We start from the raw sequence: 21351 nt of genomic DNA, 5'->3' as shown, positions 1-21351 counted from the left end.
TGAAAAGTAAGTTGATGAATGAGAAATGTGAAGAGTCAAATTCTATGAATGAGAAATGCTATAATTTTGACAAATGAAGATACTGAGCAAATAAGTTGTAAATTCAAGTCGTTTTAACTAGTCAAATTCTATGAATGAGAAATGCAATAATTTTGACAAATGAAGAAAATGAGCAAATAAGTTGTAAACTCAAGTCGTTTTAACTATTATGAACATTACGTCAGTTGGCTAGAGCAATGAACCGCTTCTTAGTATCTAAGTTTAAATTATCTTCTCGGCACTCTATAAATTTAAAAAAAAAATTATGAGAGTGGAAAAAAAAAAAAGGCAATAGGATACTAGATAATCTTATAAATATTAATAGAAAAACCAATGGAGAGCAGAAACTTGAAGAAAACTCCATATTTATTAACACGTGTAAGCAGTACCAAGTGACGACTAGGTCTTGGATGACACTTGAATCTTGACTTTTTGACAATTTCCATTCTAGTAACTGCTGTACGCGCCACTTCTACTATTTGATTTCAAGTTCTATTCGTAAATAAAACACACCCCAAATTTACGCATAATTATTTAGATGGTTGCCTTTGGCTCGGTTTTTGAAGTGACTCTCTCAGAAGGAAAGAAAATTCAAAGGGGGCGTACGCAACCAATATAGACTTCGCCGAGACTGACCACCTTCCCAATCACATTTTCACATTAATTCACAAAACCCAAATATTGCTTCCTATTTCTAATCTCTTCTCTTGGCTTCTCCGAAGTCCAAAGGCCATAGTTTCTCTTCACCGGCAACAAGCGAAGAACCTCCCTTTCTTTCTTTCTCTGAGCACCTGAGGTGATTTTATCTTCTGGGTCTTTTTCAATCTTCTGTCTTTTTATTTTCTGAATCATTTTTTCTATTACCTTTTGATTTCTTGAAGTTGGGTTTGCCTGAATAAGTCTCTAATCTACATAGATGATGTTTTTTCTTTGTTAAACCTTTCTTAACTCTCCCTTTCACCTGTTTGTTTTGCTTTTGCATTTTGGTTAAACTTTAGTTATGTTAAAGTTGACACCTTTTTAGTAAACTGGTGGATTCACAACCAGATTGGAATAGCCCACATGATGAGTGTTGCTCTTCATTTGGATCTTCTTTGTAAAATATCATCATCAAGCAGCCAGATTAGCTGCATATTTGTTTATAGTTTTGGTTGTTTCCAAAGAAAAAAAAAGAATTTCGGAGTCAATGCATGCTTGTTTCGGTGTTGTATTGTACTGGACTACAAATAATTAACAGGAGTTGAAGAAAATTAATTCTATTCTATTCCGGACCTATCAACTTCCAAGTTGTCTAGACAGACAATTGTCAGAGGTTGAAGGCTTGAAACAAAAATGATAACAAGGGTAAATGGCTTTTTGAAACGTTAGTTATGAATTTGTGAGTCACATTTTAATCTAGTTTTTTGCATATTTTATTGCTATGTGAAGTCATACTAATCTGAATGAATGGATGAAATCTAGTTGGGATACAAGGACAAGTCTTTGTGTTGCGTAGAATTTATTAGTTCATTCTTCATGAAGTTTTTGAATTAGTTCCCGATTTGGAGCCGTTGGATACATTCTTGAAAGTTTACATCTAACTCAAATCCTTTGATATTGCATTTCCATACAATTGTGCTTCTGGATAACAGTGTTCTTACAATGGTTGGCAGGTCTTGAAGTGTTCATTCAGTTATGAGTTGTTTTTCCTTCTTACGTAGACGGGTGAACTCATCAAGAAAACCCGGTTCTGATGTAGATGAAGGTAGGCTGCAACGCTGATCATAGTAATGATAGCGGAGCTTGATAATTTTCTGGATAGATTATTTTCCTACAAAATACTTATATATCTTTTATCAGTAGTAGAGGAACTAAAATTCTTCCCCAATTTTATTCACCAAATGATGCGGAAAATGACATGACAAGAAGATCTTAGTTGTGAAAAATAAATGAGATCAAGGGAGAAACCAATTATGAACAAATGAAATGTTACCACATCAGTTGGTATCCATAATTTTGTAATTTATTGTGGTGTCTGTAGCATTACTCTTATGAGATTATTGTTCATTGACAAGCTCATATCCTAAGATAAGACACTTTTCTCATTCCCTTCCCATAAGTTTCTTAGTAAGTTTTCTCTGTAAACAGAACTCTCTGGCATTCCTGATGTTAAACAATACACTTACAAAGAGATGAAAATTGCAACTGAAGATTTTAGTCCAGCCAATAAGATTGGGGAAGGTGGTTTTGGTTCTGTCTATAAGGTATATTCGGATTTACTGTCTTAATATATGTTTTGTATACCTGTGGTGCATTGATCTCAATTGAAATATTATTTCTCCCAGGACCTTGTGAATGACACGTATTTTAATTGCTATTGTGAATCATCAGGGACAACTTAAAGATGGAAAAATGGCTGCTATTAAAGTTCTTTCAGCTGAATCAAAACAAGGGGTGAAGGAGTTTTTGACAGAGATTGACGTGATCTCAAAAATAGAGCATGAAAATCTAGTTAAGCTCTACGGCTGTTGTGTTGAAGAAAACCAAAGAATTTTGGTCTACAACTACCTTGAGAATAATAGTCTTGCACAAACTCTTATTGGTAATTACCTAGCTTTGTTCTTGAATTGAAATTTCTTGCTGGTGTTTACAAGTGAGTGAGTTAATGCATGTGCATGTGAAATTTGCGAATGTTTTACCTAATGTACTTGGGTATGACAAAGGAGAAGTTCTCATGCAAATAGTTGTCGGGAATAAATTTAAGTATATAGTTCTGTATTCTTGCCTTATACATTTTGAGTTGTGCGATTTCTGTTATCTTAGGTCCAGTGGTCTATTTCCATTAGAATTGATTTAGTCCTTTTCTGAGATCAATTTTTTTATTCTTGAAACTTATGTTCTTAAACTGTTTCGTTTCAGGTGGGGGTCACAGTAATATCCAGTTCAATTGGCGAACTCGGCGTGAAATATGCATCGGGATTGCATGTGGTCTTGCCTTCCTTCATGAGGAAGTACGTCCACATATTATTCATAGGGATATCAAAGCAAGCAATATTCTCCTAGATAGAGACCTAATGCCTAAAATTTCAGATTTTGGTCTTGCAAAGCTTATTCCACCCAACATGACCCATGTTAGCACCCGTGTGGCAGGAACAATGTAAGTTGTGATGATCTCTTTCCTTTTAAAATCGGGAATTGAAATTCAAATCTATTTTTAGTTCCAAAACTAGAGCTACAATATTTTTCCTCAGGGAGACCAAATTCACATTGAGAAGAAATAGTTGAAAACAGTATCACAATATTTACATACTTTGTGTTTACAACTGTGAATCACGTAACTATGCAAATCATTCTTGGATATGCATATGCTCTTAAATTTATCATTTAGTTCTTAGAATATCCTTCTTGGATGAGCTCTTAGTATTAATTATTATGTTCAATGTATGAACAATGCTCTCTCTTCTTTCTCCATTTAAATCTTCCTTTGGATGTCTGTCTATATCTTTGTTGATGTATCGTAATCCAAGCATTTACTGTCTTGTAATTACATCTATATTTCTGGTTTTAGAGGTTATTTGGCACCAGAGTACGCAATACGAGGGCAATTGACAAGGAAAGCAGATATTTATAGCTTTGGGGTGCTCGTTGTGGAAATAGTCAGTGGAAGATGTAATACAAATACACGACTACCAATTGACGAACAGTATCTGCTTGAAAGGGTATTAATTTCAGATTTATTTTGTCCTTACAAGCCTTTTCTTTTAATTTGTTTAAATGAAAAACATTGGATTGCAATTGCATGTGTCATGTGATTTTGGTAGATGCAGTTTTGCTTTCATATTTCCTGGTTAAAAGACCTTTCGTTTCTTAATTCGTTAAAGTAAATTATAGAGTCAAGGAGCAAAATCATTATGGCTTAAGTGATCACAGTAATTTGGGTACTGCTAAACTCCTGTTGGTATTTAAAAGAAAAAAAAATGGTCTTTGACATGCTGCACATAAACTGATAAGGCTTTTGAAGTTGGCAACCTTGTTTCCCATCAATTCGTTTGTTGCTGGACAATTTTGTGCAGATGTTGTTTTTACAAATTTGTGTGTGTGTGAGTTGTGTGTCATAACAGCTTCCTTCATAGCCATGTTGGCTTGTATTACCAAAGAGCGGGTGTGCAAGATATGGTGATGAGGGAAAAGGCTGAATTTTTATTGAAATGCTACTCATTGTTTTAGTCATTGATTCATTTATGTCATATCGACTTCACCTAAAAATATGTTTGATTATTTGTTTTATAATGAATTCTACACTGCAGATAACCAATCATTTACCGTAGGCATAGGCTCTGTTAATGACTAGTGCATTCTTGTATTGCAGACATGGCAACTCTACGAGCGGAGGGAGCTTGTTGGGCTGGTAGACACATCATTGGACGGTGATTTTGATGCCGAGGAAGCTTGTAGGTTTTTAAAGATTGGCCTCCTCTGCACCCAAGACACTCCGAAGCTCAGGCCGTCGATGTCATCCGTGGTCAAGATGCTAAGAGGTGAGAAGGCTGTTGACGATAATAAGATAACAAAGCCAGGGTTAATATCTGATTTCATGGATCTCAAAGTAAGACCCCCTCAGAGTACCAAGCCTGGTAGCACAATGACTACTGCGTCTACCTATAATGCGTCCTCTGGTTCAGACAGCCAGGACAATTCAACCTTGTCTTTAGAAACCTCAGCTGCTGCTACTTCCACCTTCATTTCATCCATGTCATCAGAAACCTCAGCTGCTAATACTACGAGCTTCACCTTCCGCACCGTATGATATGACCTCACAAAATTTGCAGATTTCATTTATTTTTATCCCATTTAGGTTTTTGGGGCCTGCTGTCTTTATGTAAATTGTATATTGTGTTTCTTTCTCTTTAATTTTTTTTTTCAGCTAGACCCTTCTAGCCGGAGGTACTCTTTGTAAACGGGTCAAGGTTTGGTAATTCAAAAATTTTGATGATTTTGTTTTTCCTTGCTTTCTCCTACTCAAAGCACAAACACACAACATGCAACTGGAATGAAATTATCTCAAGCTTGTGTTCTATAATCTTGTAGAGTCTATATTTGTATTATATGCTATGGCAAATTTTTTAGTATTGTTGATCATGTTATATCCGTCTCACGCCATGACGTATCTTGACTTGGCAATAGATTATAAGCAAGTAATCTTCTCTTAATACCAAGTTTGACATGTATTAATCAATTCATTTCCGAAAATGACGTGACGTATCTTGACTGTAATTGGATTATAAGCAATTAATTTTCTCTTCATATAGTTTGACATGTATTAACCAAATCATGTACAAGTATGACGTATCGCATCCCGAATTTGATGAAATATAATGAATTTCTTGACTCGGTAATAAATTATAAATTATGTCTGAATGTGCGGTCTTGATTCATTTGCAATTTAGCGACAATATCCTATGATTTAATTTAGTTAGAGTTCTGTAACTATAAACATATATGAAAAAAAACAAGGGAAACCATGATCTGCCAACGAGGCAAGCAATTCCCAAATTACATAGGAGCAGAATCAACCTGTTTATGTCTAAGAATTCCGCTAATAAATTCCCATTCACATCACATTGTTCTAATGTTGACAATAAAAATAAAGTATTAAAGTAATAAGCAGATGGTAGGTGTGTGACATTATTATTTATTGAATAGAGAATTGTCAAAGTAACATGAAGTGGTTGTAAGTACTAAAAACCCAACTAAGCAAACATAAAGATTGAAGACTAATGAGGGCAAAAAAAAAAACAAAAAAGGAGGAATGAAAAACACGGGTGTCAAGTGGGTCCTACCGGGTCATAATTATGCCAAAAAAAAAGTAACAAAGTGACAAATGTGACACAAGTGTAATCTCCTCTCCTCTCCTTCTTCCTGTGGAAGCCCAAGCGCCCCCCCTTCTTCACTCTCTCTCTTCTTCCTTTCTACACCTTTTTCAAACTTTTCAAACTCTCTTTTTCACGGGCAATGCCTGTAAAAAGTTAGGGTTTTTACTCTCTCTCTCTCTCCCCCAAATCCTCTTCCTCCGAATCCCCTAGAGCTTCCTCCTTTAAGGCTTTAACTCTCTCCTCTCCGCTGTCGGTGCTTCAACTGTCTCTCTCTCTCTCTCTCTCTCTCTCTCTCTCTCTCTCTCTAGGGTTTCCACCATAGCCGGGATTGCAGGTCATCTTCATCTGCTCCGTTTAATTTGTTTTGGAGGAGACTGACATATCCAGGCTACCATTATTGGTCTGGGAGTTGGGACTACTTGTGGGTTTCGTTTCATAGACACTGAGACATTCGCGTCAGAAAAGCTAGAGCGACATTATTTCAAAAAAGCGGAATATTTGCGAATTTTGTATCTGTTCTTTTTAGCTTTTGTGGGTGTTTTTGCTGCTTTTTGGAAGCTTGCATGTGAAGCAATACGAGAGTTGAATGAAAGCAGAACGTGATCCAATTTACTAGTTGGTTTGCGGGAGGTTGGGTCTTCTAGATCCTGCTCTAAATCCGTGAATTTGAGCTGCATCTATTTTCTCCTTTTCAGCTTGGTATTTTATCAGATAAAGCTTTGTACTTGCTCTTTGTTCTTATGTTCTATGGACTTCTTTGATGATTTAGCATCACAGAGTTTGAGTTGTTGCCAATTTCGGATTCAAATTGATGGTTATAGGTAGCAGGGTTTATTTTGAACAGTAATCACTGCTTCTCTGCTAATCTCATACGCCCATAGTTGTATTTATGGAGGACATAGGACTTTTTAAACAAGGTTGGAAATGGCTGCTATCACACAAGCATGTTTACTCGCGATCTCGAACAGCGATCAGTGGATTTAGAGATGAAATGGGGATGTTCATAGAGCGGCATTGGCCGATGGTGTGCAGTGGGTGCACCAAGACGGGGAGGCTGTTGCTCTTGTTGTTGATTTATTGGCGGGACTGTGTTGTAAGAGGTTTTCGATCCTTTCTCGGGTTGGGTTCTGCGGCTTTGCTCCTTATAATGTGGAGTTGCTTTCTCAGTTTGACTTCCATTTCTTGCTTGATTTATGTACTTCTTAGTATGGTATGTTCCCTTCTCATTTTTTTAAAACTCTTCAGCATTTTAATTGTTGCCTTTTGCCAATGCTTTGTCTTCAATTTTTATTTTTTTATTTTCTTAATTCATTGAATTTCATTATATAGATGGAAAGTTATAATTGGGTCGCACAACATGGAATTTGTGGATGTGTGACAGCATCAGAGAGAATTATGATTCCTTTCAAAGTCCTAATCCGTTTAAGGATTTAATGACCATTTTCTTATAAGTGTATTTTAGGAGTGATGTCTTTTAGATGGACAATCTATGATGTAACAGATGGCTCATAGTTGGCAGCTGAGAAAGCAATGGTTGATCCAACTTTTGGAGCGTGATCTATGTGGATCCTTTAAATAGTGTTTGGGTCTCAAAAGAATTTCCCCTCAATTTTAAAAATCAGTTTGTAATATCATATGGGAATAATATTTTAATTTTCATTATGTGGAATCTTTTTAATTTTTGTAATTTTATAGTATGTTGTTTTTTCATTTGAAGTATGTGGAATAATTTCACTGAAGTCAGCATATGTCAACTATGAGTTTATTCATCGTTAAATCATAGTTAGAGTGGTTCTCTTTGAAGTGTGAGTATAACTATGGTTACGTTTGTGCTCTATAGCCTATGGTTGTCACTGCAATTACATATCTGCAAATTTACATAGTTCCAAGCACCATTTATTAAAAAACCCTTAATGGTTATTCAGAGGAGTGGACAGTGTTCACATAGGATAGATAAGGTTTTCCATAGAGGGGTTTTAGGAGTGGAAAAAGTGTTGACATAGGATAGACTAGGAAACTGGGGGATGTTTGCTCATGAAGTAAGCTAGGCCAGAACAGGATAATGTAAAGGTTTTAGGAATCCCAATTGAAAGGGTCGAGGGTTTGCACATATGCAGAAGCTTGCATGTTAAGGTTAAAGAATTCAGGTTTCGTGGTCTACCTGGGACCAAATATTTCAAGTTTTAGGTTATCTTATTGAAGACTTAGTAGAAATTACTTAAGTTGCCAAATTAGGGCCTTCTGGTGGGAAAATAAACAGAAGAAAGGCCAGTCATGTTATATTTGTGAAAAGACAGCAGTGGAATTAAGATTATTTCTAGAAGATTTTTAGACTTGAAAGAGTTGGGTTTAACAGCTATGTTTCTAGAAGCTTTTCAAACTTAAGAGGCCAATGCCACACCCCACTTTGGATAACAGCATAAATAGGAATTGTTTATTAGATTTGTTCTGTGACTTTGTGGAACATTCGTAGCTTTCTTGTCTTAGCATTACTCATACAAGGTGGCTTAATTTAGAATAATTTATAGCTATGAGGTGACATCAGTGGAGTATTTGTAACTCTAACAATACAAATACATATTGGTATATAAACTTAAATAAGTATATGCATTGCTAGCTACAGAACAAAGATTTGAAAAACTGCCACTTACGGTTGGGCCCAATATTTCAGGGAGCTGCTGGAGCTGCTGTTCAGTACTTGGGTTACACTCCAGGACTTTTTATAGTAGGGCTCTTCGCTATTCTGATTTTATGGATGTATGCTAACTTTTGGATAACAGGAACATTATTTATAGTTGGAGGTACGCCTGCTTTCTTGACCTTGAATTTAAAATTCAGTAACATGATGCAGAGATGTTATTCTTTTGAATGTCTTCTGTTCCCTCATTGTTCTTGCTTTACCGATGTTGCCATTTTATTTATACTGTATGAAACATGCAAGGGTGCATATCTACCTCCCATTGGCTTATGTGCATGAATATGTACCTAAAATGAAAGTGATGAACACACACAGTTCTGGCTATCTAGAGTTGACTGTAGTAGTTTTGCAGCAATCTTTTGGAATGATTTCACATTCACAACATGATATCTAGGAAATAACGAAATAACTGAAGATATAATTTTAGCCTTCTGAATGCATCAACATAGAAGACTTGTAATTTAACCAAATAAACACCGTATCAGAAAAGATTTAACTGAAAAACATGTCTTTAAGTTCGACTATAAGTGTCCTCATGTTCATTTGGGTACATGCCATTAATCCTGCATTACCTTGGGTAGTGGTCTTGGTATTAAACAATCTATTGCAAAAATTCCAAGAGTTCTGCATTTAGAGGTCTTATATATGGATCAGCATTCTGATATATTTTGGCTTTTCTATTGATGTTTAAAATACTTAAGTCTTGTTTCAAATCAAATGCAGGTTATTTGTTCTCCTTAAATCATGCACGGTTGGTGGTCTTGATGGCAACTATATATGCTATTTATTGTGTCAAAGTTCAAGTTGGATGGCATGGCGTTATTCTCTCAATAAACCTTGCATTCTTCTCTAATGATGCATTAAATTATATGCTTCAATGGTGTGATAATGTGAGTGAAAGCACACACTTTGAAGAGCAGAAGCAATCAGAAGAAGTTATTGAAGATGACTTTTCTGGGGAGTGTGAATACTCTATTCCTACTGAGGAATCTGAAAAGGTGCACTCATGTAAATCATCAAGCAAGCCAGTTACTTCAACTGTTATTGATGATCCGAAAGAATCTTCCCCTAGTACAGTGGCCAAAGAGGAAATAAATTCAGCTGTTGAGATGAAAAAAATATTAGACAGTATTGATCATTATGAAGCACTGGGATTTCCTCGACACAAAAAAATTGATGCTGCAATTTTGAAAAAGGAATACCGGAAGAAGGTGGATATTACATTTCATTTTTTTCTTGAGGGGTTGAATTCACCAGTGGGAGTTCTCTCTTTCATTCGCATTCTAAGTACTACTTTTGAAATGATTTATTTAAGGGAGAGGTGCTTTATTGGGATTTGACTAAAAAGGAGTAGCATTAGTGACTAAATACAATTTATAAGAATCTGATATGCAATGAGTTATACTATGTGTGTGTGTTATGTATATTGCATCGGACAATTAAACACGATTCCATGTGATTAACAGTTTTGATTGATAGTTTATTTCTTTACTAATACTGAGCCTTTAGATCTCTCCCTACAATGAAGATTAGAACACTTTCAAGTGTTCTATTCCTAACCGCTGGGTGGGATCTAATGATGCAGGATTGGTTACTTACTCTGTATGTGCCTTTTGTGTGTGTGTATATATATATATATATTATAACTCATTCTATTTAGAAGTTTAATATCTCCCCTCTTACCCCATTTATTACTTGTTTATCCTTTGTATAGGCCATGCTTGTGCATCCAGATAAAAACATGGGAAGTGCACTAGCCAGTGAATCGTTTAAGAAACTTCAATGTGCATTTGAGGTAATTATACACAAAGCACGGTTTTTTTGGTTGTGTGATTATCCCATAATGCATGTCTGAGACTCTGAAATGGGAATTATAGTTATTGTGTATACGCTACTCACAATGGAATACATTTTTAGGTTCTATCTGATTCCACAAAGAAGCGAGACTATGATGAGCAGTTGCGGAAGGAAGAATCCAAGACTAAGAGTGTGTGCCAGAAGTCCCATGGTACTTCACATCAGGTGAGCTATGTTCTGTGCTTATTGATTTAATTGTTAGGTTACCTGATTGCCATTTTGATGGAGGTCATCAATAACTATAGAAAAGAGAGCAGAGATGTAAAGGATATGATATGTTTGTGTTATGCCAGGAATTGCAAATTCAAAATATATTAATTACATATTCTGGGGTGAGTAATTTCCTGCTCATATCAACTATGCTAATATTGTCCGAAGGAAAAGTTTGAGGTCGATTTTGCCCTTGGCAGAAAAAAGGAAGGAAGAAACTTAATTGTTGCTTAGCATGTGTGTGGCTATACTTCCTAGTTTGTTTTTGAAAGTTGGGAGCCATCTTCATTGTGCAGGATGATGTCTTGTTGTTGATGAAGAGTATAAAAAAAGTATCAAGACTTCATTGTGACTTTGAGTAGAAAAACTTATCTTTTCTTATTGCAGTCTGCCTTTTATTCACGTATCTTTTTTCCTAATGATTTTAACTGCAGAAATCTGTTTTCCCTTGGTTCGTTTCTCTCTGAATTAATTCACTGATGCTCATATGTAACCCCTACTTAAAATTGCATTAACATACTTCTACTATAAGCAGGATGGTCCAGATTATTGTTCCGAAGAGTCGAGACGTATACAGTGCACTAAGTGTGGAAATTCACATATATGGGTATGCACCAACAGAAGTAAGGCCAAGGCTAGATGGTGCCAGGTCAGACATTGCTCTCTATCGTTAGTATCTTTTTAATTATTATCACACTGTTGAAGCCTTCTCTCTCTAATTTTTGCACTTCAGTCTTATGTGCATCTGATTTCTGTTTTGGCATTAGGATTGCTGTCAATATCACCAAGCAAAGGATGGAGATGGATGGGTTGAGTATAAAGGATCTCTAGTCTTTAATAGGCATCATAAGGTAATTTCTACAGTAATTTCTTTTTATTTTTCAGAATTTATTTTCTATACCTTGAGAATTTTTAAACTTCTCAAATATCAAGACGTGATGAATTTTTTGTTATCCTATGCAAATAGTTCTGATGTCCTCACTTGTATTTATCAATGTTAAAAAAAAAAAAAAGAATTTTCCCATGAAAGGTGTAAATTGCTTGATGGAATGTTTGGCTGAAAAATTTACTATATAAATTAAGGGATGCAGGAAATTCTATGAGAGGTAATTAGAAGGAAGTATGATATTCAAATGCCGTAGTGTTGCTTTGTAATATAACATTGATATACATGATTTGTTAAATTGAATCATGATCAATTGCCCTCTTTGCCGGAATGTTCATATAAGCATCCCTTATAATATTTGTTGGCTCTTTGGTTTCTTGTCTTTTAGGTGGAAATACCACGAGCCTTTGTTTGTGCTGAGAGCAAAATCTTTGATGTGTCAGAATGGGCTATTTGTCAGGTACTGTTTGAATAAAAAAAATATCAAAGTTATGAAAATTTGTCTTCTTCTTGTGCATGTTCTACCTTACTTACTTTCTAGATGTGGATTATGGAAAATGATATGAATCAGGCGAATCATCTTAAAAACTTGATCTGGAAAGTAGTCTAATTTGAGTAGATCAGTGTTCAAATGTCAGATATCATGCTGAAAACACCATGTTATAGAGACTTAGAGAATATGTGCTCTTGATTCATTATTATGGTGTTGGTTCGTGTAGATTTACCTTTTGCCAGGGGGAATAAGGTTTGGTATCTCACAGCTTCAACTTATACCATGTAGGGAATGGCATGCAGGCCCAACACCCATAGGCCTAGCTTCCATGTAAACATGGTTGGTTCAGAGAAAACTCAGAGATCGAACTCAAGTAGGTTCCCGTGGGATTTGGATGCTGAAATGATGGATGAAGATGAAGAAGAATTTGAGGTGTGGCTTCAGCAAGCTCTGGCGTCTGGCCTCTTTTGTGAGTCCTCTAAACGCCGAAAGAGCTGGAGCCCATTCAAGTTGCCCCAAAGGGTGAAGAGGCAATCGCGAAGAACATCGTGCTGAATAGCTCAAGAAGGCTATGCCAGAAGATCTGCTGCCCATCCCAAGAAAAAGCAAATGTTTTTTTTTCTGGAAGGAAGGTAGTTGGATTGTCAAGATACTGATTGATAGGTTGCTTGTATCACCAAACAAAGGTTGGTGCTTAACAAAGATGACAAGGAAATGGTTTGATCTCTTGAAAATTGAGATCAGAGATCAACACACACTTTGTATCACCACCAAAGGGGTAGGGCCCAGGTTCCCAGATTTTTGTTGCTCTTGTTGCACATTTAACCCCATATGTTCAGTCGTACGACGTAAGTTATCTCAATGTCCTACCTGAATGATTCAGTACAAGGTGAAAATCCACCACGAACTGTTCCTCTTTTTTTGTACATATTTATCTCGTCAATAAAATTTGCCCTTTGTCCTTCCGACTTGGCATGTTTCTTGTTTGGTAATTACACATAAACGCCAATTGTGGATGCGTGTATACAAGAGGAAATTGCACATTTGATGATTCTATTTGAATCCTGAAAGTTGTTCTTTCTATCCACTCCAAAAAATTGTCAACATGACTTCACTTTAGCTCCACCCTTCAAATGAAATGCAAGGTTGGGTACGTTTTATACAAAAAGGTTTTCTTGGCAAATTTCTCACTTTCGAAAAGAAATTGTTGACAAAATATTGCCATTTCTGATAGTCTTCAATACGTCTGAAAACGATGCAGACTTTGTGTTAGCAATGCTGGAACTCACAAAATTAGTACTAGGTACACAAACAATAATTTGCTAGAGGCAACCCACGCCTAACCTCCATTTCTTTCATATAAACCGAGGCCGAAGGGCACCAAATTCGAATATTTCTTGTTTACATGTAAGAGAAAAAAAAAGGGATGACTCAGATTCCATGTAGGAGATCATAATTCATATTGCTCACTTATGGAATCCTGTAATAAATCTATGAATACCAGCAAAATCAGGAACTATTTTCAAATTACAAAAGCTGCCTCCAGCATCATTTTCCATGTACTCTACAAGATGTTTGCACTGCTTCTCCCCATTTGTCTGCAACAATATAGGATTGAAGAGGAAGCGAGATTAGAAGTTACCAATTACTAACTAGTGGAAAACGATAATGCATCTCACTATATCTTGCACATGAAACACCTTGTAGTCACCATTCAGAAACACCATATAGTTCTAGCAAAACAAGCAATGGGCATACTGGGCAGGACCTGAAGCCTAAATTACACAGAATAGATGGCAGATCCAGTTATTAGCCGACTATACTGACTGCAACTTCCGCTCATCTCCATACAAGTATCACCATAATAAAATTATAACTAGCTACAGTACATTCATTGTAGTACTTTTCAACTTTTAAAGGACAAATGCTAACACTTAACTTTTAGAGAATGAAAAATAGATACCTCAAAAGCAAAAAATCCACCAGGTTTCAACATAGAAGCAGCCCCTTTGCAAATATGTAAAAGATCATCCATACCATTGACACCACCATCCAATGCAACTCTGGGTTCATGTCGTCCAACTTCAGCTTGAAGCCCTGAGATATCGTCACTTGGTATGTATGGTGGATTACTTACAAAACCTGCGAGTTTACCTTCCATATCCTTTAATGGTTCAAACCAAGATCCTTGCCTTAGCTCCACTACATCCTGATTGGCACATCAAAATTGGAGCTTGAGCATAGAGCAAAATGGAGAACTTCGAAAGCAGTAAAAAGAACAGGGGAAAGAGATTACAATCCAAATGTTTCAAACCTTCATCTTCAAGTTACATGGAAATCAATATACTTGTATTTTTTTCAGTAGAAATATAATGTTTTACCAAGGAATCAGATTCGTACATTCCCAAACACCTATGCCTAAACAAAGTTTGTCCAAAAATCCTTTGCTAGTACATAGACAAAAGTTGGGTTATGCACAGCTTACTCTTGCTATGCTTTCTGTTACATGACCTAATGCAGCATATCTGCTGATGCAATTAGAATCTCAAATCAACTAACTGGGCATGGTTCTAAACCAGAACTTTATAACACCTGTGTTCTGTTGTACAAGAGTTCTCTATTGCTGCTTTTTTTCCATTAAAGATGTGCTCTAGAATTAGGTGCAAGACGACTTTAACAATGAAAGTTGGTGGTTTTTTTTATCTTTACTGATGAAAGGGTTCATCGCAATATCAAAAGCCCCACTTTTCTTTTTTACAATATTACTGTAAACATTCTTTCACAAGATCCCAATAACCTAGATAACAAATTCCACTTTCTCTTCCATTGACATCCAATTGCCATTAGCAGATACTAATGAAACACAGCATAGCATGTCAACCCAACAATCATATGTCAGTTTACAATCCACATTTTGTAAAGAGACTCTTTTAGCATACTTATCATTCTTATTTCAAGATAAATATAAGTAGAATTTTATCACTAACCTGTAAACCATACCTCTGCACATTAAAACCTGCCACCCCAATTGCTGCAGGACTCAAATCAGTTGCAATGACTCTCCCACCAGTCCCCAAAATCCTCCCAATCCCAATAGCAATTGCACCACTCCCAGTCCCCAAATCAGCCCACAGACCCTCTCTTAACCCTTCATTACCCATAACCACATCACCCACCAAATCAACAATGAGCTCAGTCTCAGGCCTTGGAATTAGAACCCCTTCTTGAACACAAAGCACCAAGTCCCTCCAATGCTCACACCCAACAACATACTGGAATGGCCTCCTCTCTTCAACCCTCTGCTTCCATAACATGTAAAGCTCCTCCGGGGCCACCCTTAGCCTAATGCTTCTCTGGTTGTTTTCCATACCTTTTGATTCTTCTTCGATTGCGTCCTCCATGAGCCATTTGAGCTCTCTGCACAAAAGGGTTGAGTCTGGGCCATTGTCCAAGTCCACAAACGTTGACCCAACAGAGGAAGCAAGGCTTTTGGCCCAGTCATGCCATTTCTGGAGGTCTGAGGAGGCGGCTGAGTATATGGGTGGCTTCAGAAAGAGAGGGGTTTGAGGTTTTAGTGAAGTGGGTGGTGGTGATGATATTGAAGAAGAGCAAACGGAGCGATGGAGGTTAGTGACAAGAGAGGGTTTAAGGAATGTTGAGAGTTTTGGACTGAAGCTTAGCTTCATCGTTCATGTTGGTGCAGAAAGTTGAGGAATGGGATTCTGGGCTTTTATCCCTGTACAGTATCAGTATCTGGGTTTGACATTGGGATGTTATTTATCACAAATTTAAGGTTTATTTTTTGGGTGAAAAAATTTAAGGGTTTTTTAAAACAAAACAAAGGGATGAAAAAGTGCATAGCCAAGTTATAGAAAAAATACTATACTAATTTGATCTCCTCATTTGATAACATTAGTTGAATTAAACTTATTATTTTAGATTAGGCCACAAATCATGTTTATGTGGACCCAAATTGTTTACATTTCTATCACGGAGTCGTTTAAAAAAAAAAAAGTATGAGTGAGTTGCAAGGAGCTTGTAGCTTTGTACCATCTTTATTTTATTTATTTGTTTATTTTCCTAGTTAGTGTAATCTGCTATGCAATCACACGGTTATGTTTGACATGCTGAGATGATAAGGTAATTCTTATATCAATTTTTTTTTTTGGGTTCAAGTAATAGTCTAAACTGTAAGGCAAAGAGACTTCTCACACACAACTAAGATACCACGGGATTCGAACCTGAGACATCTAGTCTACAAGTCAAGGCCCTCTTCCACTGGGCTAGCTAGACCTAGTTGTCAATTCCTATATCATCCTGGTTAATATTAAAAGATGTCATGGTTTGGATGAATCTGGTACCAAAATATCTGTTGGAATACTCTTCTATGAATAAGATTTCATAAAGCACCAGCTCAAGTTTAGGGCGCAACATATTTAGAAACAACCGCCCTCCCTATTTACTTTCCGATCCAAAACGGGATTTGCCTATATCATAGTTACAATAAACTTCACCATATACCAACAAAAAGGTCTTGGACGAAAATGCATCGAACGATATCGCTAAGCCAGATTACATGAGTATAAGAGTTTCTTAAACTTGAATCCTAGCTGGTCATTATTAGTCTTTGAAGAAGAGCTTTGCCTGCTCATCAGGGCGCAACATCAACCTGTGCAAGAAACATAGAAATTTGCAAAATTGGAAACTGAATAATAATATGCCTGCCTAATTGAATTGCTAACAGTTCGAGATTTCCAGGTTTAAAGAATTTCGGTTGGAAAAAGGGTTTTAAGAATTAAAGGTAATAAATGTTCACAGGTCAAAAAAATAGAAATGCAATATTGCTGTGTAAAATGAAGTAACAGAATTATTATTACAAACATTTGGTGCAAGGGTAAAGAGAAAAGTACTAAGGCCAAAACTTATCCATTCAAGGCTACAGATCCTTTAATCATTTACGAACAACCCTAAGTATTGACTGACTTTCGTACAGTTAAAATTGAGGGAGGGTGACTATTCACATTCTTCTAATGGTAAATGGTGGATTATGAATTTACCTCTTGATAGCAAGAAACATGTATATACAATTGGAAAGACAAGGTCAACCAATTCTGCTCCCTGGTGCAAGAAGCTCCATTTGTTCAGTAATATGATTCATATGTTGAGTCTTGTCCCATCCATTCTCCTCCCCAAACTTCAACTCTTGATCCATGGTCCCTCCATCAGTGGAACTCAAATTAATTTCATCTACGTCACCAGTCAGAGGGCTCGCTGGAAGAAATTGTTCCCAGAAGATATCAGTAATTCCCGGAAGGTTAGAGCCCAGCAAAGCATCTACATCAGGCTCAGGAGAAAAGGCATCAGTTTCTGTAGGCAGGGTCCCATCCAAAACCGCTGACATATCCATGTACTCTGCATTCCCAGTCTCAGAGCTCATGAAGTTTGCGTTGGGGATTTCTACAGTGCTTTCTGGAACACCACCTTGCATTTGCGTTGATTCAGGCATAACTGCATCTTCTTGAAAATTATGCATGTTCTCTTCCAAAACTTGAGCTGCTTTAACACAATTGGTAACTGCATAAGGAGAACACTGGATCTCAGAAATGGCTGTAGAATGACAACTGTCGGGAAATCCAGACTCTTCCTCGGGCATATAACACTCCTCAGAAGTTGGTGGAACCTCTGAAAAGGTCACGCCCAAAATCCGGTTAGAGGTGTCACCGCTTTCTAATGCATCAGAAGAAGGAACATTGTCAATCAGGAAAGCATCAGGATTGATCATCGACGGTTCCAGCCTAGGAGATGTATTCATCTTCAAGATCTGCCGCAGCATTGCTTTTGCTGCTTCATTCATTGAAGGCTGGTACTTCACCATTTGTCCATCGAGAGATTTGGTGCTAAGCTTCCCCACCAAAATTTCATCTTCTTGCCTTGGGAGTCTCCTTTTCTTATTGCTTCCAGTGATTCGCCTGTTGTTTTCATTTTGATGTTGTACAAGCTGGGATAAAAATCCAGGACTATGCATAGCCTTTGCAAGAAATGACATCATTTGCTGCTGCCGCTGCTCCATTCCCTGCACACGTTGTCCAACATTATGTAACTGATTATCTGTTGCTTGCTGTTTCTGCCTCAATCTAACAAGTTCCTGCATAAGACTGTTCTTGTCATTTTTAAGTCTTTCAACCTCTTCCTCCAGCCCAAGATTTCCCACCTCAACACATGCCCCAACCTGAGAGCTCTGCACTTGAGGTGGTGCTTGTTGATGACTGTTTGCATGAGCTGGTTTCCGCCTGCTGACTGTCTTCAAAAGGTGTTTCTGGCCTCTTAGAAACCCTTCATTTGCAAATTCCCATCGGTCTGGATCAACCTTTCTAAAACCCTGCAAATTGAATGCAACACCATAAATACTAAAATTATATAATGAAAATATAATTCAAAAGTTACGCATACATCTTAAACTTTTTTTTTGGAGCATAGGACAAAAAGCCAGATTCTCTCGTCTCATGATCCAGCCTCAGGTAACAAGCACCATTCATAGTCTTAATTGCAGTATCAACCCTCCAACAGCCAAATGCTGCAAAGGAACTTATTAGCTTTTGCCTCCTTTTCCACTCTTTATTATTTATTTATTTATTTCCAATAACCAACACAAGTAAAACTTCTACTTTCTGCGAATAGCAATCAGTGATGATAAAAGGCTTGTTTCTCAGTTATTAGGAGATAATTTTATTTCTGAATAAACAATATTATTGCAATGGTCACTGAACTTGTACCCGGGCTCCACAAAATTTAAAAACTGAATTGAGGGACTAAAGTGGAACTTGGATATAAGTTCAGGGACTGTTGCAATAATTAAATCATAACAATAAATTACAACATAGTGAAAAAGATGTCCGCATTAGAAACAACAAAATAATGATACAATAGCCATTTATCGATATTAACCCACTGCAGCTTGCCAGTCTTACTAGAGGCTGAAAATGGCAGATCCCTAAACAACTAAGAGGCGATACATCTCAACTGTTCAAATCTGATTTAACAACCAAGAAATGAGTTCTCATTTAAGGACAGACACCTTATTAGAGTAATTCTATATACACATAAACACATCCACGTACAAAAATACATACATATATAGATATAGATAAATACATATATCGTATATATGCAATTTTGATCTCATATTACCAGCACAGAATTCATGCTCACCAGTCATAGGATCAAAATCCAATGGCTGATGTTCAAATTATGACAAAGCACTTTTCTTTGACATGCATGCTAGCTATTTGATTTTGATATATTGGTCGGTGAACATGGATTTTTCTTGTTAACCGGTGCGTAGGAAACTGTAGATATCTCTCTCGAACCACTCACCGGATTATGTCGGATACACACACCCAGGTTTGTGTATGTATGCATATTATATACATATATGCAGATGTATAGTCATTTGCGATCGTCCTTCTATGGTTTAAATTTATAACCCTAACAAAAGTTCCAAATAATATGATATTAAACAAATAAGACAAAAACTAACAAAAGTCTCATATCCAAACACATGGACAATGCAACTGCCAGAAAAAAAGAGCTTAACTTCACCTTTCTTGTCTTTCTAAACAAAACCTAAAAAAGAAAAAAAAAAAAACTGATTTCATTTATCTTCCAAAACACTAACTCCTGATGGGAATGTATGAGTTGAAAAGGAAAGAAGAAGTATTCCTAACTTATAGTCTCTGGAAGTAAGAGAAGGGGAAAGGAACAAACCCCAGGTGCACATACCCATTCATTTTACATCCCGCTAGTTTCTATTAACAATGCCAATAAGTATTTACCAAAACTAGATCACTACTTGATACCTGTCATCTGTAAGAGTTGAGACAACATGAATTACTACATTTTGGATTATGCCATATAACTACATCTCCCTTGTAGTGAGAAACATTTTCGACATGTCACACTATCAATCACTAACTACGTTGACATGTAAAAAGATCAAACTACTGAGCTTATAAGACCAAGTTGCCTGTCAGTGTCACCAAGTTTTCAAAGAACTGTCTTCATCTGAATAAGATGGAAATTTAGAGGCTAAAGAAAGCTAAACATGCCAATCATTTGAAATTTTCTGGGATATCAGCAAATGCCTAAGAAACTTTTATGTTCCACTTTATACAAAATGGTTTCATTACAATAAAACAGCTCTATGGTCTTACTATGAAGAAAAAAAATTAATTGTATAATTAATCTGTAATAGATAAGAATGGATCATAGGAACAAACTTGTCAAAGAAGCACGTTAAATGAGGCAATTTGCTCATAACTATTAGGGATTAGGCTCCGATTATAAATCTCAATGTACTTCTGATCTTTTACTGTCTTTTTTTTTTCGGGCTTGGTTTTCTACAAGTTTCGAATAAAACAAAACAAATTGAAATTTATCCACTTGATTACATGATACAGTGGCCACATAGACCTGAAGGAACCCACTGAATGACCACGAATCCAATTCAACAACAATGGCTAAAATCTTGTGATATAAAATCCACACAAACAGAATCTATCTTCATGGTTTATCTATTTACAACCTCCAATTCTATAAACCTTTACCAAAAGAACAATGATCAAACCTAATTGAACATTGGTCTTGCGTAACTAATCCAAATTTCACAGTTCTAAACGGAAGTACCGCGTAAACCATCTTCTTGTTTCTATCTAAACCTCCAAAAACCCACAATAAAATGCAGAAACAAAGAACAAAGAAAAAAGCAGAAGAATCGATAGTGGGAAAAGGGAAGAAATACCCACATAAGTATTCAGCTGCCTGACGAAGCTAGAGAAGTTGTTGTGCTTGAAATACTTGGGCAGGAGGTCCCTGGAGAACTCGGGCACGTTCCAAACGACGAAGCTGTTGTTGCCGTTGCTCCAGGAAACGACGGCGTTGGTGGACGGGTCGTCCACCATGTCGTAGGTTTTGTTCAGAAAGGGCGGAGGAGGAGTGTTGGCCAAGTTGATCATCGTCGGCGCGTCTTCGACTCCTTCCATGTTTGCTTGCTGCTTTGTATCAGTGTTTGAGAAAATGGGGTATCAGAGAAAGAGAGAGCGAGAAGGAAGAAGCCCTAGATTGCAGGGGAGGGGATGATGACGAGTCAGAAGGAAATGACGGGGATGGGGAGATACAAAGTGAAGTTGAACGACTCGCGGCAAGGTTTGACGCAACTCATGACAACAGCACAAGTCCAATTTAGTACACAAATAATGAGCGGATTTACACCTTTAAATTTTAAACAGTTTGCTATGCGTTGGCGCTCTGCGGTAAATTT

General features: G+C 36.8%; 4 protein-coding genes and 1 long non-coding RNA gene across 7 annotated transcripts; 2 read left to right on the top strand and 3 right to left on the bottom strand.

Annotated features, from left to right (window-relative positions):
- The first annotated feature begins 577 nt into the window (after positions 1-577).
- On the top strand, positions 578-5022 carry LOC110772400 (Protein kinase superfamily protein). 2 transcript variants are annotated; one of them, XM_021976831.2, is made up of 7 exons: positions 579-835; positions 1692-1783; positions 2167-2282; positions 2410-2620; positions 2938-3175; positions 3587-3737; positions 4388-5022. In XM_021976831.2, the coding sequence occupies exons 2-7, from the start codon at positions 1714-1716 to the stop codon at positions 4823-4825; spliced, it is 1224 nt and encodes a 407-aa protein (XP_021832523.1). In that variant the 5' UTR covers positions 579-835; positions 1692-1713; the 3' UTR covers positions 4826-5022. The 2 variants fall into 2 exon arrangements, with proteins under 2 accessions (XP_021832532.1, XP_021832523.1); XM_021976840.2 differs by lacking the exon at positions 2167-2282 and having other exon boundaries at positions 578-835.
- Positions 5023-5917: 895 nt separating this feature from the next.
- On the top strand, positions 5918-13000 carry LOC110771581 (uncharacterized). 2 transcript variants are annotated; one of them, XM_088251341.1, is made up of 9 exons: positions 5918-7101; positions 8563-8692; positions 9313-9800; positions 10304-10384; positions 10507-10611; positions 11192-11305; positions 11424-11507; positions 11931-12002; positions 12262-12399. In XM_088251341.1, the coding sequence occupies exons 1-9, from the start codon at positions 6781-6783 to the stop codon at positions 12367-12369; spliced, it is 1503 nt and encodes a 500-aa protein (XP_088107467.1). In that variant the 5' UTR covers positions 5918-6780; the 3' UTR covers positions 12370-12399. The 2 variants fall into 2 exon arrangements, with proteins under 2 accessions (XP_088107467.1, XP_021831600.1); XM_021975908.2 differs by having other exon boundaries at positions 5920-7101; positions 12324-13000.
- Positions 9556-12404, bottom strand: LOC148295140 (uncharacterized). Its single transcript, XR_015835012.1, has 2 exons — positions 12268-12404; positions 9556-10653 (listed from the first exon to the last, which is right to left on the bottom strand). It is a non-coding gene; the product is annotated as an uncharacterized LOC148295140 (long non-coding RNA).
- A 353-nt stretch (positions 13001-13353) lies between the features above and the next one.
- On the bottom strand, positions 13354-15871 carry LOC110771603 (RNA methyltransferase family protein). The gene is made up of 3 exons (XM_021975940.2): positions 15023-15871; positions 13999-14244; positions 13354-13633 (listed from the first exon to the last, which is right to left on the bottom strand). Exons 1-3 carry the CDS (start codon positions 15719-15721, stop codon positions 13502-13504), a joined length of 1077 nt encoding a protein of 358 aa, XP_021831632.2. The 5' UTR covers positions 15722-15871; the 3' UTR covers positions 13354-13501.
- Positions 15872-16379: 508 nt separating this feature from the next.
- LOC110771589 (heat stress transcription factor A-1b) lies at positions 16380-21266 on the bottom strand. The gene is made up of 3 exons (XM_021975929.2): positions 20837-21266; positions 17093-18414; positions 16380-16704 (listed from the first exon to the last, which is right to left on the bottom strand). The coding sequence occupies exons 1-2, from the start codon at positions 21071-21073 to the stop codon at positions 17137-17139; spliced, it is 1515 nt and encodes a 504-aa protein (XP_021831621.1). The 5' UTR covers positions 21074-21266; the 3' UTR covers positions 16380-16704; positions 17093-17136.
- Positions 21267-21351: the final 85 nt, after the last annotated feature.

Source organism: Prunus avium, chromosome 4 (genome assembly GCF_965620075.1).
Source record: "Prunus avium chromosome 4, drPruAviu1.hap1.1, whole genome shotgun sequence".
Taxonomy (NCBI): Eukaryota; Viridiplantae; Streptophyta; class Magnoliopsida; order Rosales; family Rosaceae; genus Prunus; species Prunus avium.
The sequence above is the reverse complement of the archived record's forward strand: the minus strand, read 5'-3'. Positions and strand labels throughout refer to the sequence as shown.

Bases quoted from the DNA above. Each gene is read 5' to 3' on its own strand.
- LOC110772400 (XM_021976831.2), top strand. From the start codon at position 1,714: ATGAGTTGTTTTTCCTTCTTACGTAGACGGGTGAACTCATCAAGAAAA. The intron at 2,283-2,409 runs GTATATTCGGAT...GTGAATCATCAG, and splicing joins GTTTTGGTTCTGTCTATAAG to GGACAACTTAAAGATGGAAA. The intron at 2,621-2,937 runs GTAATTACCTAG...GTTTCGTTTCAG, and splicing joins TCTTGCACAAACTCTTATTG to GTGGGGGTCACAGTAATATC.
- LOC110771581 (XM_021975908.2), top strand. From the start codon at position 6,781: ATGGAGGACATAGGACTTTTTAAACAAGGTTGGAAATGGCTGCTATCA. The intron at 11,306-11,423 runs GTCAGACATTGC...TTTTGGCATTAG, and splicing joins CCAAGGCTAGATGGTGCCAG to GATTGCTGTCAATATCACCA. The intron at 11,508-11,930 runs GTAATTTCTACA...CTTGTCTTTTAG, and splicing joins TCTTTAATAGGCATCATAAG to GTGGAAATACCACGAGCCTT.
- LOC110771603 (XM_021975940.2), bottom strand. From the start codon at position 15,721: ATGAAGCTAAGCTTCAGTCCAAAACTCTCAACATTCCTTAAACCCTCT. The intron at 14,245-15,022 runs GTTAGTGATAAA...TGTGCCAATCAG, and splicing joins TGCAGAGGTATGGTTTACAG to GATGTAGTGGAGCTAAGGCA. The intron at 13,634-13,998 runs GTATCTATTTTT...ATATTGTTGCAG, and splicing joins GTGGATTTTTTGCTTTTGAG to ACAAATGGGGAGAAGCAGTG.
- LOC110771589 (XM_021975929.2), bottom strand. From the start codon at position 21,073: ATGGAAGGAGTCGAAGACGCGCCGACGATGATCAACTTGGCCAACACT. The intron at 18,415-20,836 runs GTGGGTATTTCT...TTCAATTTGCAG, and splicing joins TCAGGCAGCTGAATACTTAT to GGTTTTAGAAAGGTTGATCC.